This window comes from Phyllostomus hastatus, unplaced genomic scaffold, assembly GCF_019186645.2.
Source record: "Phyllostomus hastatus isolate PE091 unplaced genomic scaffold, TTU_PhHast_1.1 phas_contig_29, whole genome shotgun sequence".
In the NCBI taxonomy this organism is placed as follows: Eukaryota; Metazoa; Chordata; class Mammalia; order Chiroptera; family Phyllostomidae; genus Phyllostomus; species Phyllostomus hastatus.
The window spans coordinates 42,035,762-42,052,596 of record NW_025333835.1 but is presented as its reverse complement, the minus strand read 5'-3'; the positions used below and the strand labels follow the sequence as shown (position 1 = coordinate 42,052,596).

The 16,835-nt window shown below is 39.6% G+C and overlaps 1 protein-coding gene across 2 annotated transcripts in view; it reads left to right on the top strand.

Moving 5' to 3' along the window:
• Positions 1 to 16,835, top strand: part of INTS6 (integrator complex subunit 6) — a 73,155-nt gene that overhangs the window by 41,707 nt on the left and 14,613 nt on the right. For both annotated transcript variants that reach the window (XM_045838992.1, XM_045838993.1), the window contains 3 exons: positions 5,845 to 6,028; positions 11,717 to 11,842; positions 13,482 to 13,636. In XM_045838992.1, the coding sequence (XP_045694948.1) occupies positions 5,845 to 6,028; positions 11,717 to 11,842; positions 13,482 to 13,636 (465 nt within the window). The remainder of the gene's footprint in view (positions 1 to 5,844; positions 6,029 to 11,716; positions 11,843 to 13,481; positions 13,637 to 16,835) is intronic.

The following is a 16,835-nucleotide window of genomic DNA, read 5'->3' as shown; positions in this document are numbered from 1 at the left end:
CTGTAAAAAAGTGCATTTCTCTCAGACTGAACAGTAAGGAGCTCTTGAAACAATAATAATTCACACCGAAATGTGACTCCCCTGAACAAAACAGGTTGAATTAAACATGTTGCACAGAAAAAAAAAAAAAGATAGAAAACCCCAATTGTATTTAAGTGAAAATAAAACTTAGCATAAACAATAATTTTCTTTGCTTTATTAGTCCTTTAGACTGAAGCTTTGTCAAGTATAACCTTATGAAAACCCCAATGAAGACCAATAATACAAGGATTTTGGGTAATTATTGTATTATTGAATTACACATGATTTATCTAATTCTTCAAATCGTCGGTCTTCCTTAGAACCTGACTATAGAGCAGGGCTCATTTGAGCACTTATTCTCCAAACAGATGTCTCCTGGCATCCAGTCCTGTGCTACAACTTACCTGTGAGATGGGGGTGAGAGGAGCACCTGCCTCACTGGTTTGTTACGAATATCATGTGAAAAGATCAGAGAACAGTGCTTGGCATGTGTAAGGACTCACTGTGCTAGCTGTTGCTGTCTACGTTTATTGTTGTTATTGCCTCATGCACTTGAGAATGGGGAGAGGACCTGCAAGGGGGAGAAAGCATGGGACTGTGCTTTTGTAAAAGCAAATAAGCAATCTAAAGTGTTTATAACATTAAAATTACCAGATTGATTCAGAAATGAGTGATTTAAGTTTTTTTCTAAAAGTGGTCATTTTTATAATGAAGATTTTTTCCACTTAATAGAATTAGTTTCTTTTTATATTACTATCTAAGTGCTTGATTTTTAAAAATGCAGATTATGGCTTCATTAATGGTTAGGCCTTGTTTAAGAATGCAGACTCAGCCTGGCTGGTGTGGCTCAGTAGATAAAGCGCCGGCCTGCAAACCAAAGGTCGTGGTTTGAATCCCAGTCAGGGCACATGGCTGGGTTGCTGGCCAGATCCCTGGCAAGGGGCACACAAGAGGCAACCACACATTGATGTTTCTTTCCTTCTCTTTCTCCTTCCGTGTCTCCCCTTCCCTTCCTCTCTCTCTAAAAATAAATAAATAAAATCTAAAAAAAAAAAGAATACAGAATCAGAGGCCGGGTTACTTGGTTTCAATTCTGTCTTCTCTTCATTGACCATGTATCTTCCAGCAAGTTACTGAACCGCCCGTGCCTCAGCTTTTATCGCTTGTAAGTAGGAGTTATGGTGGTGCCTGTGGAGTAAATGGATTAGTGTACATGAAGGGCTTAGAGCAATGTCTGCCATCTAATGGTAAGTGTGTGGCTGTTGTCAATGACTAATTTTTTAACATTACAGTGGAACCTTGGTTCTTGAACTTAGTTCATTCCAAAGGCTGTTTGAGAAGTGATTTGTTTGAAAACTGGATTATTTTTCCCATTAGAAAGCATGCAAATTGAATTAACCTGTTCCAGATCCCCAAATGATCCTGTTTTCATCTTTCTTATATATAGTATATGTCTGGTATACTGTTTAATCTGTAAATAAACACTTTGAAAACAAAAAGGACTGGAATACATGAATGGAACAAAAAGGAAATGGAATGCACAGTGAAAAATAAAAATGTACGCGCACACTAGAACTTGCCTTTGTGAGGGCAGTTGATGGCTGACTGTGGAGAGGAGGGAGAAGCGCGTGTCACTGTTTGGAAGGGGAGCCCAGGCAGCTGCTCTGCAGGGGTTCTCTCTCCTGCGGCGCCTCCTGGCTCCCACCAGCGCATGCTCCAGGCTCACGGGGCCTCCGGCTCACTAGAGCCTTGAACCAGGGACGTTTGTTTTCTCCTGGAGTGAAACATCACGTTGTCAATGAACACATTGATTGCATGGCTTGCTACTTCTTTATCAGGGTGATATTTCTCAAGAAAACTTTGCATTTCTCCCCATTTCCCGAGCACTTCCGTGATTGGTGGAGTAGGAATATCCCCCTTTCCTTTGCCTCTGGAGAGGACCCCCGGCCGCCCTCTGTTGCTGGTCCCTCTGACGGTCCGGGAGTTCTCAGGGCTCAGCTCAGAGCTGGGCCCCGCCCCCCAGTGGAAGGAGGTATTTGTAATGCTCATATCCAACAAAGGACTCATCTGGAATATAGTAGTAATCCTTCAAGCCAATAAGAAAAAGATAACTGGATTTTTTTAAAAGCAGGCAGAAATTAATAGGCACTTCATGAAAGAGCAGCCCAGCAACAATGGCCAAGAAATGTACGCGAGATGTTCAGCTTCCCTAGGCTTCAGGGGTCCCACCGAGGCACCACTACACGCACCCAGAAGGGCTGCGGTGGAAAAGGTAGCCACGCCGAGTGCTGGGCAGGGAGATACAGAGCAGCCGGTGTTCTTGTACCCTGCTGGTTGGAGGATAAATGGGTGCAGCCACTTGGGGAAACTGGCGGTAATGAAAGTAAATATATTCAGATGCCGTGAACCCAGTGACAGTGCTTCTAGGCACACATCCAACAGAAATACAGAAATGCGTGCATATGTTCCGTGAAGATGTGTACTATAATTTCATAGTTGCTGTTCATGATATACCTAAACTAGAAACAACCCAAATGCCTCTCAATAAAAAATGGATAAATTGCAGTTCATTCTTCCCTCTCCCCCCACCACACACACATGCTGTACGGTAATGGGAACAAATAACCTACAGTCCCATGCAGTGGTATGGGTGAGTCTCACCCCTGTTACATTGAGTGGGAGAAGCCATAAACCAAAGAGACCAAACTCTGCATTTCCATTTATGCAAAGTTCAAAATCAGACGTAACTATTCACTTGGAAAAGGGAAGGGGCTGGGGGCGGGGGGCATTGATCAGGAAGGTGCTAGTTACACAAGGGCATTTGGCTTGTCAGAACTCATCCGGCTACACGGTCACGGTTTATGTTCTTTTATGTGTGCAGACGTGGATGTTTTTAAGCGTGTACTATCCAAAAAATACTGTTTTGAGATCGATGTGTGTTGGATTTTAGAAATCGGGTTTATTCATTTTAACTCTGGTTTATGGACAGACCATGGTTTGTTTATTGATTCCCTTATTGGACTTTTAGTTTGTTTTCATTTTTCCCCCATTTAAAATACCGCTGTAGATAGTGTTCCTTTATGGGACCTCTTGTGAAAATACATGACAGTTCGTCTGCAACCAGAGGTGGCCTTGCTGGACCCTAGTTTGTGCTCATGAGCAGCTGACCAGACATCAGATTGTTCTCCAGAATGGCTGTGTGTAGGAGTGGTGGGGAGTGCCCGCTGCTCTGTACACGTATACTGGTCACCACTTGGTGTAGTCAGCTTTAAATTTTGCTAATGTTGTGGGCATGAAATGGTACCTTTGATTTTTTAATTTGCATTGTCTGATGATAGTGTATTTGAGCATCTTTCTACATACTTACAGGCCATATGGAATTCTTTGAGTATTTTTTTTTTTTTGCCCATATTTCACATTTGGGAATTATCTATTTTTAAGGCATACTTTTCTAATACTTCATATTTTTCTTACTGATTTATTTGCAGTTTGCTTAGATTCCCAAAGCCCATGCATTCAGAGGGACCTTCCCTTCTAATTGTAAGATATCGCTGGAATTTCACCTGTAGACTTCAGAGTTTGGGCAACTTAACCCTTCTAAGAGTATTTTTCTTCAAGCTTTTAATTTTTTGCCTGTCCCTGTTTGCCTGCCATCACTTCTTCCTGTTTTACGAGCACATTTCAGCTGTAGAGGATTCTTCCTCTTCCTCTTCCTTTTCCTGTTCGGTGATGAGAGAGAGTGGTGATATGGGAATCGGAAATAATAAAAGACAGAAAAATGAATAAAATGTGGCAAGTTTATAAAATTGATATAGCCATATGTAAAATAAGCTTGTGATCCTTCCTGGTTTTTTGTTTATTTTACTTGAAATATGTTCTAGGTCTTGCACGATACAGCCAAAGGCCAATTATTTTATTGTATGTTGTCTGCCTTGTAGATTTTCATTATTATCTGATTAGTTGTTTGTGTGAGTCAGATTTTTACCTGATTAGTTGTTCGTGTGTGTGTGTTTGTGTTTATAGTATGAGGTCTCTGTCATTTTTCTACCCCCCACTTACCTTACAGATGAGGTCTCGGCAGTGCTGCTGCCCACTGGATTCTTGAGGTAGTCCCACGTATTCGTGACTTCTCAAAGCAGTAGCGGTTGAAACTCTTTTCTGCCAGTGCCACTGGTGCGTTGATGTTCCGGAGGTTCTCGAACCTTCCTCAGAGAACATCTTGGCCCAGATTTCCTTCACCCTTCCTTCCTCACTGCTCTGACTTCTGCCTGGAGCAGGGTCAGAGCTAGAGGCAGAGCTCATGACTCCTGGCCGCCCACGGCCCCCAGACCTTGGCTGATCTTGGAAAAGGAGTCATGGTGTCTTGGCGCAGACCTTTCAGAGAGCGGTGACCGTTTGCAGGGCCTTACTTGGCGCTCTCTCCTCAGAACCTGGTTTTCTTTCGGTGGTTTGGTGTGAGTCAGCGAAGAAACTGCAGCCTTCCATTCGTGTCGAATGGCTTCAGTCTGTACTTTATTAAGTTCGGAAATCTCCGAGGCGAGAAACAGAGAGGCTGTAAGCAATGCAAGTACGTCTTTATGAAGAAAGTAGCATAAACCCTGACAATGAGTTTGCAAGTGATCATTTTAACGTGTGTTCTGAAATTTGAAGAAAAATCTAGTATTTGTGTAGGTAAGTTCCCGAGTACGCTGATCCTGAGCTTTATTTTTATTTTTAAAAATTTTGTGTGTTAAAAGATTTTAGTTTTCCTAAGCACCATATTATCATCACACTTAAAATGTTATTAATAATTCCAGTAACATATATTTCAAATTTTCCCAGTTGTTTCAAAAATCTTTGCTTTTGATGGCTTTGTCTTGTATTCTGGGACAGTTCCACCAGCCTCCCTCACCCCCCACTCTGTGCTTTCTCACATTAGTTTCTGCAGAATGTCTCCCCGCTGGGTCTCACTGACTGCTCCCCGGTAAACGCGAGCCTCCCGTTTCCCCAGTCGTCCCTGCAAACGGACTGCTAGGACTAGAGACTCAGTTAGAGGCCGGGTCAGCCTTTCTTTCCTTTCCCCTTTTTCTTTCCTTTTGCTGTGTTACTCCTATTGCCTTACACCCTGAGAACACATACTGTCTGTTGGCCCTGTTTAGGTGTGCTCATTAGATTCACTTAAAGGCTTTTGAAGATTTTTAAGAATCTTTGATTCTGATTTAGCAGATCTGATGGGGATGGGGAGAACCATTAAAAAACAAATGCAAAAGCCCCCAAACCCTCTATTTTTAATCAGATGTGGCAGGAATCATTGTCTTGAATACGTTTGATATGCAATTCGAGTGACAAAATTTACTTTTACGCAAATGCTTTGGGGACATACTTTTTGTATACAGTGAGGCATATTTAAATTATTGACAGTAGAGGTGTTTAATTAAGGCTGCTTATCTGTAATAGAAAAAGTGCGGACTTAGACCCAGGGGGCTAAAATCATTCATTTTTTCAGAGACCCACTTTTTAAAAAACTAGAAAATAGGAATAATAAGTGTTGTTTTAAGATGAAGTGAAATGATACATTGGGAAGCAGTCCAGCGCTGGGGGGTTAGTAGAATTAGAACCTGGAAAGCATTACAGCAGCAGGTTTTTCCCCAATTGAGGGCTCCAGAGGAGGGCTTCAGAAAATGGAAGTGGCAGTCCCGTGTGCCGCTCAGTGGTGCCCGCACACCCTCTCGTTGTTGAGCTGTTTTCTGAGTGATGAGAGACTCGTGTCGTGTTAACATAGGTGTAATTGATGTGGCCTTCATAGTGTGCGGAAATCTGACCGGTTTTTTTTTCCCCTTTCAGCTCCACTTACCTCTTAATTCTCCTTTGCCTGGGAGTGAGTTGACCAAGGAACCTTTCCGCTGGGATCAGAGACTCTTCGCGCTGGTGTTGCGCCTGCCGGGCACCATGTCCGTGGAGTCGGAGCAGCTGACCGGCGTGCCCTTGGATGACTCTGCGATCACACCCATGTGTGAAGTGACAGGCGGTGAGTTTTCTGCCGGCAGCGAGTCGGCGACGGAGCCGGTCATCGGCATGGTTTAAAAACGTGCATTTCAGAAACTCAGTGTTTGCTTGTGTTTGACGAGTTATGATAACAGTAATTAGTAGACATACATGGTTTTAAAACTACATCGATGAAGGTCTGTGATTTGATTTGAACAGGATGTGAAATCTATTGGCTCTCATAATGAGCAGTGTGTTTTTTTTCCTACATAGAAAATGCTGGTATTTGAAGTTGTTGAGCGTATGTTCTTATCTACAGAGTTCGCCAATGATTTACAAATGTAGAATTATTTTCTGTGAAAAATGTTTTGAGAGTCATCTCGTTGCCCATTGTGCATGTAATGATTAAAGCCTGGTAACCGCGGGTTTCCCCAGAGGCACGGGGAAGCTGGACGGGTGAGAGGAGGCCCGGGTTGTATCCAGCCAGTCCAGGAGGTCACTGTGCCAAGTGAGCAATAACACGATTGAAACGGAATACGTGATAGGCGCAGAACGACTTTGATGGGGAACTGGCTAACAGGTGGATTAATTTGTGTAGACATGTATCGAGCCCCTACTGCGTGCCGCTGCTCCATGACTTCAGCAGTGAATACGGCAGACTCCGTATTCCTGTTTGCACGGAGCATTTCAGTTCTCACTGAAAGAATTTGACGCTAAAAGGCCCGTGTGTGGCACACCACCAATTCCCTTGTGTCGGGGACCTGTGGCAGGGTCTCTAGACAGTTGGTGCTCTCCTGAGATTTGTCATAGCCAGCTATGGAAGTTAAAGGAAAGTATAAGGTCTCATGGATATTATAGTGCTTTTCTTCTAAAATTCCATGAGTTTCTGAACTCTGCAAACTTCACAGACAAAAAGGGTATGCGAAGTAGATAGGTTAGGAAGTTGGTATTCTATTTTTAAATGTTCCCATTTAATAGAAGCACTTTTTGGTGAACTCTTACAATGCCTTCACATTTTAATCTAAAAGCAAAAAAGATGTGTGCATAAACTTTTAAAGGGAAACCTGTCATCCCAATTTGAAGATTCACTTCTGATGATTCTCTGTGTGGATAATATTTTTCAGTGATAGTCCTAATTGTTTCTGTGGGTGATGCACATTTGTATTCAGGAAATTCTGGTTTTCAGCCTTGAACTGACCCACTTGCTAAAATGATGATGATTTTCATTTCTTTTTTTTTTTTTAACTCTAGGGTTTTCACTTAACAGGTGATAGAGGGGCCTTGAGAAGGGTCTGTAATTTAAACATTCTCACATTGGAAAGCCTTACTGTAAATTAGTTAGACCGAACTCAGAATCGTGGTAAAGTTATGGGACAGCATTTTGTCTTCTAGGATCAAGAATATTCAGAATGTGAAATGCAGTGAGTGGCACAGTCAGAGAGGGTCTGAAAAGAACCGGAGACGTCATGTTGTGGTTCATGTCCTTGCCTTTGGGCAGGAGTACACCAACGTTACATTGTTTGTTCCTGGAAGGGAACCCCTCCAGGGGCGAAGGTTCCAGAGTCATTCTTGGTCATTTCTTTTAATGACCCAGAAACCTTAGTTGGTTAAGAAATTAGGGGCTTTCCCAAATATACATCCTGAGTCTCTCCTGATGTACCAGATTATTTGCCTCTTTTCATGCCCCTGCTAAACAATAATGGGAAGTTGCTCATATGCTTTTCATGTATCTTGATAATATGTTTTCTTTATTGTTCACTGAAGAAAGTTTTGAGGATAAGACATCAAAAAAGTAGAAAGAGCAGGAAAGCTAATATCCGTTGGCATTGAACTATGCAGTATGTAATCACTGCTAATAATTCTCGTGCATTTTTTCTTGTGTATTGTTTAAAACTTAATGATAAGAGCAGTGTGTATACATTTTTTTTTCCACTATAATTTATACTTACTGAAGAAAAATTGGAAAGAAACTTGCTGTGTTGCCAAAATAATTAATACTTCGTTATGTTTTTTATGTATGCTCTTTAAACAAATGTATAATTGTCATCGTCAGCATTTTTCTTTTACTATCAGGTAATTTATGAGTACCCACTCTGTGCCAAGTCACTGTTTCTGATGCTGGGACACGACAGGAGCAGTGGCCAGCTCACATTGTGGGACTGCGTGACAGGAAAGCATGTGAAATGACTAAAGATTATTTTAAGGAGTGCTCCTTAATGTGAAGGGAAAGAAGTGTGAGGGTAGAGAGGGTAACTTGAGACAGACAATGAGTGTTCTTCGAGAGTCTTCTGAGGAGGTGCCCCCCTTTTTTATCACCAACCTAAGGATTATGCTTGCCCCAGTTTGAATCAATTTGAAATACTGCTTATCCTTGAAGATTGTGAGGCTTGTGTAAAGAAGTAAATAAAACAGCAGTTTTTAAAATAAATTACATTTGCATATTTCTAATCTCGAAGTTAATGTCACTTGTTTGAAAGGGATTAAATCAGCCCTGGTGTGTCTTAAAGATATTAATCCCACCAGAATTATTGTTGCTGCATGTCCATCGACCCGCCTCTTTTCCCAGTTGAGGTTAAATTGACATACAGTGTTGCATTGGTTTCGGGTGTACAACACAAGTGAGTCTGGATTTGTATATATTGCGAGGTGATGACCACAGTAGGTCTCTAATAGGCGAGCTGAGATCTGAGCAGTGGAGGAAACCACACAGAGACCTGGGCAGAGGGCGGGGCAGCAGGAAGGCCGGCGTGGCTGTCGCCGATGCGGAAGGGCAGAGAGTGACGGGTGGAGAGAGGTGGGCGAGGACCAGACATCGAATAGCCTTTTAGGTCATAAGAAATATTTGCTGTTTTCTAGTGTGATGAGAAGCCACTGGAGGGCTTTTTATAGGCGGCGACATCTGATCCCTATTCCTGAAAGATCACTGAGCTGCTAGTTGGAAATACACTGTAAAGTGGCAGGAACGGCAGCAGGGACTAGTAGGGGACGGCAGCACTTGGGGCCAGAGTGCTGGGTGTGGGGGTGGGAGGGGAGCCTATGCAGTGCAGGCCCAGGGATGAGGGCGGAGCGGGAAGGAGGGACCTGGGGTGGTTCCCAGGTTGGCCAGTGAGCCCGAACAAGGGGAGTGAATTGGGGGGGTGGTGCTTGGGGAGGTGGCAGGTAGCAGAGGGAAGGTACCAAATTAAAAAATGTCTAATGGAGATGGTGGTGGAAGTATGGAGGGTCAAAAGCATTTCATAAAATAGTAAGACAGTTTTCTCGATTAAATCAGTTTAACTTCCTTAGCTTCTGTAAGAACTGTTGCCAAGTTTAGAAATGTTCTTTTTGTCTCTTCTTTCTTATACTAAGATGCTAAATAGTAGACTTCTGTGGGGAAGTTTTTTTTTTCCCACTTTACTGCCTTCAGACTCATTATATTTAGTTTGATTGTGTGTGTGTGTGGACTCTATGTAACCACAAGTAAGCCAGCTTCTTAACTTAAAGGTGTGTGCTTTTCACACAAATATAATTAATGATCCTAGAAACTTTATGTTTCAAACAAAGTATCATGCATCCCAAGAGGTGAGTTTTGACATAGAGTATAAGAGACACATTATATAGGATATGGATCACTATGTAAAGACAGCAAAAATTGCTATTTCCCTTTAAGTTGCAAAAGAACTAATGGGTTTTTGTTATTTGCTAGGTGACTTAACTTTATTCACACTCAAGTTTATTCACTTTCCTCTAATTTTTGTTAAACATCTTTGTTAGTAGTTTTATTTCATACTAAGATCATTACTTATTTACTTACATTTTCCTATCAGTGAACTGAAGACACAGGTCAGGGGAGTAGAGAGAATTGCCACAATTAAAACTTTTGTTTTTTAATGGCTTCTTGGGAATATACTTAAGTGTCATGAAACAAGATATTCAGCCTTTATATAGTCTTCTACATCATTTGTGTGTTAAGATAAGATGGTCAGCCTTCTTATGTATTATTTTATGTACCTGTTTAAATTGAGAAATGTTTTAACTGACTAATTCTTTCAAATAACTGTGAGTCCATATAGACATTCTGTTTTAAATATTGATTTCAAATTAATACTTTGACTTCCAGGGAACAAAGTATACCCAGATTGAAGTTTCTAATACCCTAAAGGTTTGAATCTTGCCTTGTACTACTGTACCACCTTAGTTAAATTATTTAACTTCTGGCTGCTTTGGTTTTCTTATTTGCAAAATGGAAAAAGTAACTCACACGTTGTTGCTAGGATTAATAAATAAATATGATAAAGTGATGAGAATAGTGCCAGGCACATAGACAGACGCTCGGTAATTGGTAGGTGTTTTTATGATTACTATCATTACCGTACACGGGTAAGTTGTTTGTTACGTGATACTTGTTTTTCTCAGTAAAGCTGACTCTGAGGATTTGAATCCCACTGCTTTTTAATGTTTTTTTTTTTTTCTGAGTAGCCTTTAGCAAATCACATGTTAAGTATAAATTGGTGTGAGTAATTTGGTATGTTGGAGGTAATGATACAGCCGTGTTTGGTTGAATTGTTGAATCTGTAAAATTCCATGTTGAGCTCATTAAAAATTACGTTGTAAGGTGTTTTATTAAAGGTTGTTTTGGCTGTTAAGGTTTTCAGTATTGTTCTACATAAACACATATAATAGAAATATGATACAAGTTAAATGTGTAGTTATAAATGTTATAGTAGTCACATTAAAAAGAAACAAGTGAAATTATTTTTAATACCTTAATTCAATATATAAAATATTATTTCCACGTGAAATCTATATTTAAACATTGTTGACATTTTACATCATTTTCATATTAAGTCTGCAAAATCTGGCACGTATTTTATATTTACTATACATCTCACCTTGGACTAGCCGCGTTTCAAATTCTTAGTAGCCGCACGTGTCCAGCCACCTCGGGTCCACACAGGTCTAGATATACTGAAGTTCTCCGTTCAAGAGATCTTTTCATTGGTATTTTTTTTATCACTAGCATTTTAATGCTTCTGAACCAAAAATCCTACAGATCATAAAATATTCAGAAGGGAAATTTACTTAAGATAGATGATTCTCAAGCATGTAAGACAGATGAAATTTAGAAGAGCATACGCTACCCTTTGTATATTAAAATGCAAATGTTTAAAACAAGCAGTAACTATCATCAGACTAATGAAATAATTAAGTATCTACTATGTGCTTAGCATTAATCTTACTGAAAATACACTTTTGTTAAGCAGGGGTAAGATTTGGGGCAGTTAGATACTAGATGTTGTGTGTGTATAGTAAGGATAAATTGTATTGGATAACAGCCAGAGATAGTTTCTCATGTATATATTTTTGAAATCACATTTTATATAATATACATACGTAATGTATATTATATATAAATCACATAATATACATATATAATGTATATTTTATGTAAATCGCATTTTATATAATATACATAAATAAGTAAAAGATGACCTTTTTTATTGTGATTTGTTCAGACCAAGATTTGTATTTTCCATTTACTGATAATTGGGAAAAAATTTATATGGAATTGTTGGTTTATTGAAAGTAACTGTTTTGTTCATTCTCCCATAAGATAATGCAGTAAGTCAAACTTTACCATTGAACTTTTGTTAATCATTACTGTCAGAAACGCCACTATTATTCTTTCTTGCTAAAGGTAGGAATTTGTGCAACAGACTTCATTTTACCTTTTTTCTTTTTTAAATCTCAGGCCGCTCATACTCTGTGTGTTCTCCAAGAATGCTTAATCAGTGTCTGGAGTCCTTGGTGCAGAAGGTGCAAAGTGGGGTGGTCATAAACTTCGAAAAGGCAGGGCCGGATCCTTCCCCGGTAGAAGGTATCGTTGCACTTCTATTACAGACATTCTGAACTTGCTGTATCAGTTATTTAACTAGAATTGAAAAACTAAGTATGATTTTGCCTTAAGATTGACAAGACCAGATTATTAAGATGACAGAACAGCTATTGGTAAAGAGGGAAGATTAATTAGGAAAGTCAAGGTAAACTGACAGTGGTTCAGTAACATCACTTTTTTTAAAGATTTTATTTATTTATTTCTAGACAGAGGGGATAGGAGGGAGAAAGAGAGGGAGAGAAACATCAATGTGTGGTTGCCTCTCATGTGCCTCCTACTGGGGACCTGGCCCACAACCCATGCATGTGCCCTGACTGGGAATTGAACCAGCGACCCTTTGGTTCACAGGCCAGCAGTCAATCCACTGAGCCACACCAGCCAGGGAGTAACAACACTTTTTTATATTGATTGTTCATAGCATGAAATTTTATAAGAGCCAAAAAAGTTTTTAAGTATTTACAGATGAGCAAGCTCATATTTCCTTTTTAGTATTATAATGTTCTCTCCTGTATATATGCTTCCCCCATTTGTCTGAATTCACAAGTGTGTTTATTTAGTTGCCTAGTTATATCTTTTCTAAGGACCAAACTAGGCCGAAACAAACGGTTTACGTGGTTCCAAAAACGAGGACCCAGCCTTTACTGGGAAGCCTGATTACTCATCTCTAGCTCAGCTCCACCTGGCTGTGTTCTAACATTCTGTGATCATGGACTGTTTATGTCAGAGTGTTTAAGGAGTTGCGCTAGAGCCAATGGACAGCTCTTACACCCAGGCCCTCTGCGCTGTACGATGGAGCGGGCAGCAGGAATTAGAAGGCCGGTACTGACGTTTGGCAGAGGCGACCCACTAGCGTGGGAGGGCGAGGGGCCATGGAGATGGAAAATTGGGTGCCCTCAGCGGGGGATTATAGGCAAGGAGCAGAAGGTGGCAAGATTATGTAAATTGTCTCGCTGTTTCTGCTTTTTCTTTAAACATTTTCTTTTAATTGAATAGTTAAGCATGGAATGTATTTATTTTTAGATTATTTTATTGTTTGGTTTAGAGTTGGGTGCTAAATAAATGTTTACTATTTTGATAGAATTATTTCAGATAGAGAGTTGCTATTTTGATAGAATTATTTCAGATAAAGGGTAGGCACTTCGATTCAGGATTTGCTTATTCATTTTTTTTAAGTTATTAGGCTTTAGTTGAAATGATTATTTATTTAGCAATACTTACCTAGTATTTACTAAGCCAAGCACAGTGATGAAGAAATTGAGTGTTTGCCCTTATAATCTGGTGGGAGAAACGTATTATTCATTAAACAACTAGTTACCATAAAGTATGTTTTACATATTCTGATTGGACAAGAAAAGGATGCTGTGGGACCTGTTTTCAGCTGTTGAACTCATGGCTGGTGTTTGCAGGCTTTACTCTCTAGGGAAATTTAATCTGATCTAGATGTTAAGCGGTCATGATGGTATTCTACCATTTAAGGAAAAGAGGAAAGTTCGGAATTGAGCAAGTATTAGGACCTTTTTATTAAGTTAAGTAATAATAGAGATCACTGAACTTTTGATGATGCTTTTTCTCCTTAATGATATATGCTTTTTCTTTTTTGGTCTTAATTTCTTTGCCGTAGATGGGCAGCCAGATATAGCAAGGCCTTTCGGATCCCAGCCGTGGCATAGCTGCCACAAACTCATATATGTCAGACCAAACCCTAAAACGGGGGTTCCTATAGGTCACTGGCCGGTTCCAGAGTCTTTTTGGCCAGATCAGAATTCTCCAACATTAGTAAGTACCAGACTGTGACTTTGCAATAGTAACCATTTATCTGCTTTTTATATTAGTGTTAAGTATTACTTTCAATTAAATATGTGGCTAATTTACAGAAGTTACAGTGTTCAAAGTGTTGTGATAAGCTATTAATTGCTTTAGTATACTGTATTGTTCATTATGTAGTAATGGGAAAAAGGCACCTGGTCCCTTTGGAACTAATACTTGCTTATGGGTCTTTGTTGTTGTTTTTTTTTTTTTAGCGTCTGGGTACAGAATCATAAATGTTTCATGAGTTCTCTTTGGACTCTAAACATAATACAACATGAAGATTTGTCCCAGGGACACAATTTAGAATTTAAATGAAGGCTTACACCATCATTTTGACCATTTGCCTGCAGTCTTTTAGGATTTAGTTTTACAAATTTATGTTGACTTGCATGGTTTTAGTTCTATTTTTCATCAGTCTGGAGGTTTAAGATAGAAATGGTTTTCTGGTCTTGCTTATGAATTATTTTTTGGAAACAGTAAAGCTTGTTGAAAGGTTCTGGTGAATTATCAGCGTTCACTATGTAGTTTTTCTGACAATAGGGTAAAACTATACAGCATACCTACTTAATCTTGTTGCCACATGTCCTTTCACATCAGTATTTTTTCTAGTACATGAGGACACCCTGGGCTCTTTTGTGGGAGAGATGACATCCCACCCTTAGAAGACAAGATTGTATTTCAGGTATCAGGCAGATACCACTTAAAACCCAGATATCACTGACAGATTAAACTGCATCCTATTTGACATCTTTTGTACTTGAAACCTATATCAACTCTTCAGGATATTAGTTACTTTTAATCTATTTAACATCTATAAAGTGATAATTTCCTTTATTCATTTGGGGTTCATTAAAATTAAGATTAATAAATTTCAGTAAGGTATCTTCTTTATTCCTTTTCTTTTTGTTCTGATTGAACCATCATAGTTTTTTAGTCTGATCTTATAGAGAAATTCAGTTTCTCTGTTCATTTTACTTTCTCTTCTGGAGCTTTTTCGACTCTTATAGAACAGATACCATAGTTGTATGAAATACTGCTTTATTGGTATTCTTTTGATTGTCTTTATTTAATACCCTCAGTAGTATGTATGGTACTTTGTCTCATCATAATAGAAATTCAAAATCAATATCACAATCATTATCTATTAATATTACTCTAGTTGTCTGTTGTAAATTGTTACGAGCCATAGCGGATTTTAAGTGTGGGTAGGATTTCAGTGGGAGGAGGAAAGGAATGAGAAAAAAATGTGGAAGTAAAAAAGAACAAGGTATATTTAGGGGAATAGCAAGTAGCTGAGTATAGGTGGGTCATAACACATACGCAGAATATTGAGAGTACTAGTAAATGAACCAAATTGTTCATGACTTTAAATGCAAGGTTAAGGAATTTAAGCTTTTTCCAGTGGGGCTCAAAGAATAACTGAAGGCATTTTTATAGAGTGCTGCTTTAGGAAAGTTAATCTGGTGGTGGTTATCTGCAGCAAAAGTAGGAGACGTGTTGGAAGGTAAGCAGGTTTCCTGTTGGGCTATTATGGTTCACATAAGACATATTAAGAGTTTGGATTGAGATGATGGAAGAGAGAATCATAAGAAAGATAATATTGGAAAGAACTGGCAAAATTTAGTAACTGAAGGATATTAGAGGGAAATGACATTTTTATGAATAACTATTTCAGATAAGAAGTAATGATATTGAAATTTAAGTGTCATTTATTAGAGACTGATTCTGAATTTGAATCGTGGCTCTACCACGATGATTAGTTATGTACCTTTGGTTAATTATCTTCTCTATGCCTTAATTTTCCATCTGTTAAAGGATGATAGTAGCTCCTATCCCATAGGATTGTTTGGGGGAGTAAATGAAACAATGAATTCAGAGTGTCTTTGCCAAGTTCCAGAGGACTCCTTCCCCCTCCTTTTTCCTCTTGGACCTCAGTATGTTCATCCAGGAAAGGAGCGAGTTCCATGGACAGATGCGATAAGCTGTGTGTTAGGTGCATGCTGGGTTCACGGGAGCACGAGGTGAATGGCACAAGTTGAGTAAAACATTGTGCTCACCCTGTTGGACGTTAGCATTTATGGGAAGGTCAGAAATAGAAGAAACGTAGTAGAGTACAGCGTGTAAACTGTAACCGAGGGGCAGAGCAGAACCCTCCCACAGGGAAGCGGTACCTAACTGCCCGGTATGTGCTTGGGGTACAGGGCGGGAAGGGGTGTCAGGGAGGAAGTCTTTTCGTGGTTGATAACTTGCCGGTTCAGACTTCAAAACTTTATTTGCAGTATGTAAGAGAGGAAATATTAAAGCAGTCAGGCAAATTGTGAAATTTGGGGGCATGAAAGATGATGGTCTGTTTGAGCAATTGCAAGTAGTTTGGCATGGCTAGAGCACAGGGCACGCACGGTGTGGTGGGTGAAAGGCGGGTACGGACCCGACCGTCGGAGGTCTTTGTGTATCATATTAAGAGTTTGGACCCTATTTTTAGGTGATCATTTATTACTTTTACCAAATAATTTTAGATAGCATAATTATTGGGCTGGCCAAAACATCCATGTGTTTTTTTCCATAAAATATAAGACACATTTTTCATTTGCACCAGTAGCTTCATTGATTTGGATATTTTGAATATGTTGGATGTCTCCCACGTGGTCTAACATGGATTGTTCTCAATTAATGTCTCAGTCTGATCGCTATCAGCCTCAGCAGGTCTGCCAGGCCATGGAGCATCATCCAGCGAGAAATCTCCAGCACAAACCCGAGAAACCACCTCTGACACATTCGATCAGTCACAGCTCCTTCTCTACACACCGCACAAACCTCTTCCTGCATTTCAGTCGCATTTTTACCGTTCTTGAAATAATAAAGTATTTCAAGTAGTATGCTGAAACGTATTTTCTTTCATCTTCAACATGAAAATAGCTACACAAAAATTCACCAATTTTGATATGTTTTTAAAAATGCACGCTGATATGACAGCTGCCAAAATACAGTCTTAACAAAATTGTTTCAAATGAAGTTAAAGACAACTGAGCACCGAATCAACTTTTATATTAAATTTGATGGCCATGGGATTAGAGGGGGCTAATTGATTAGGGAGATTGATAAGAAAGAAGCGGTTATTTCAGTGTAGTCTGAGAATGAAGGCGTGGCCTGGCGTGGTAGGACGTGG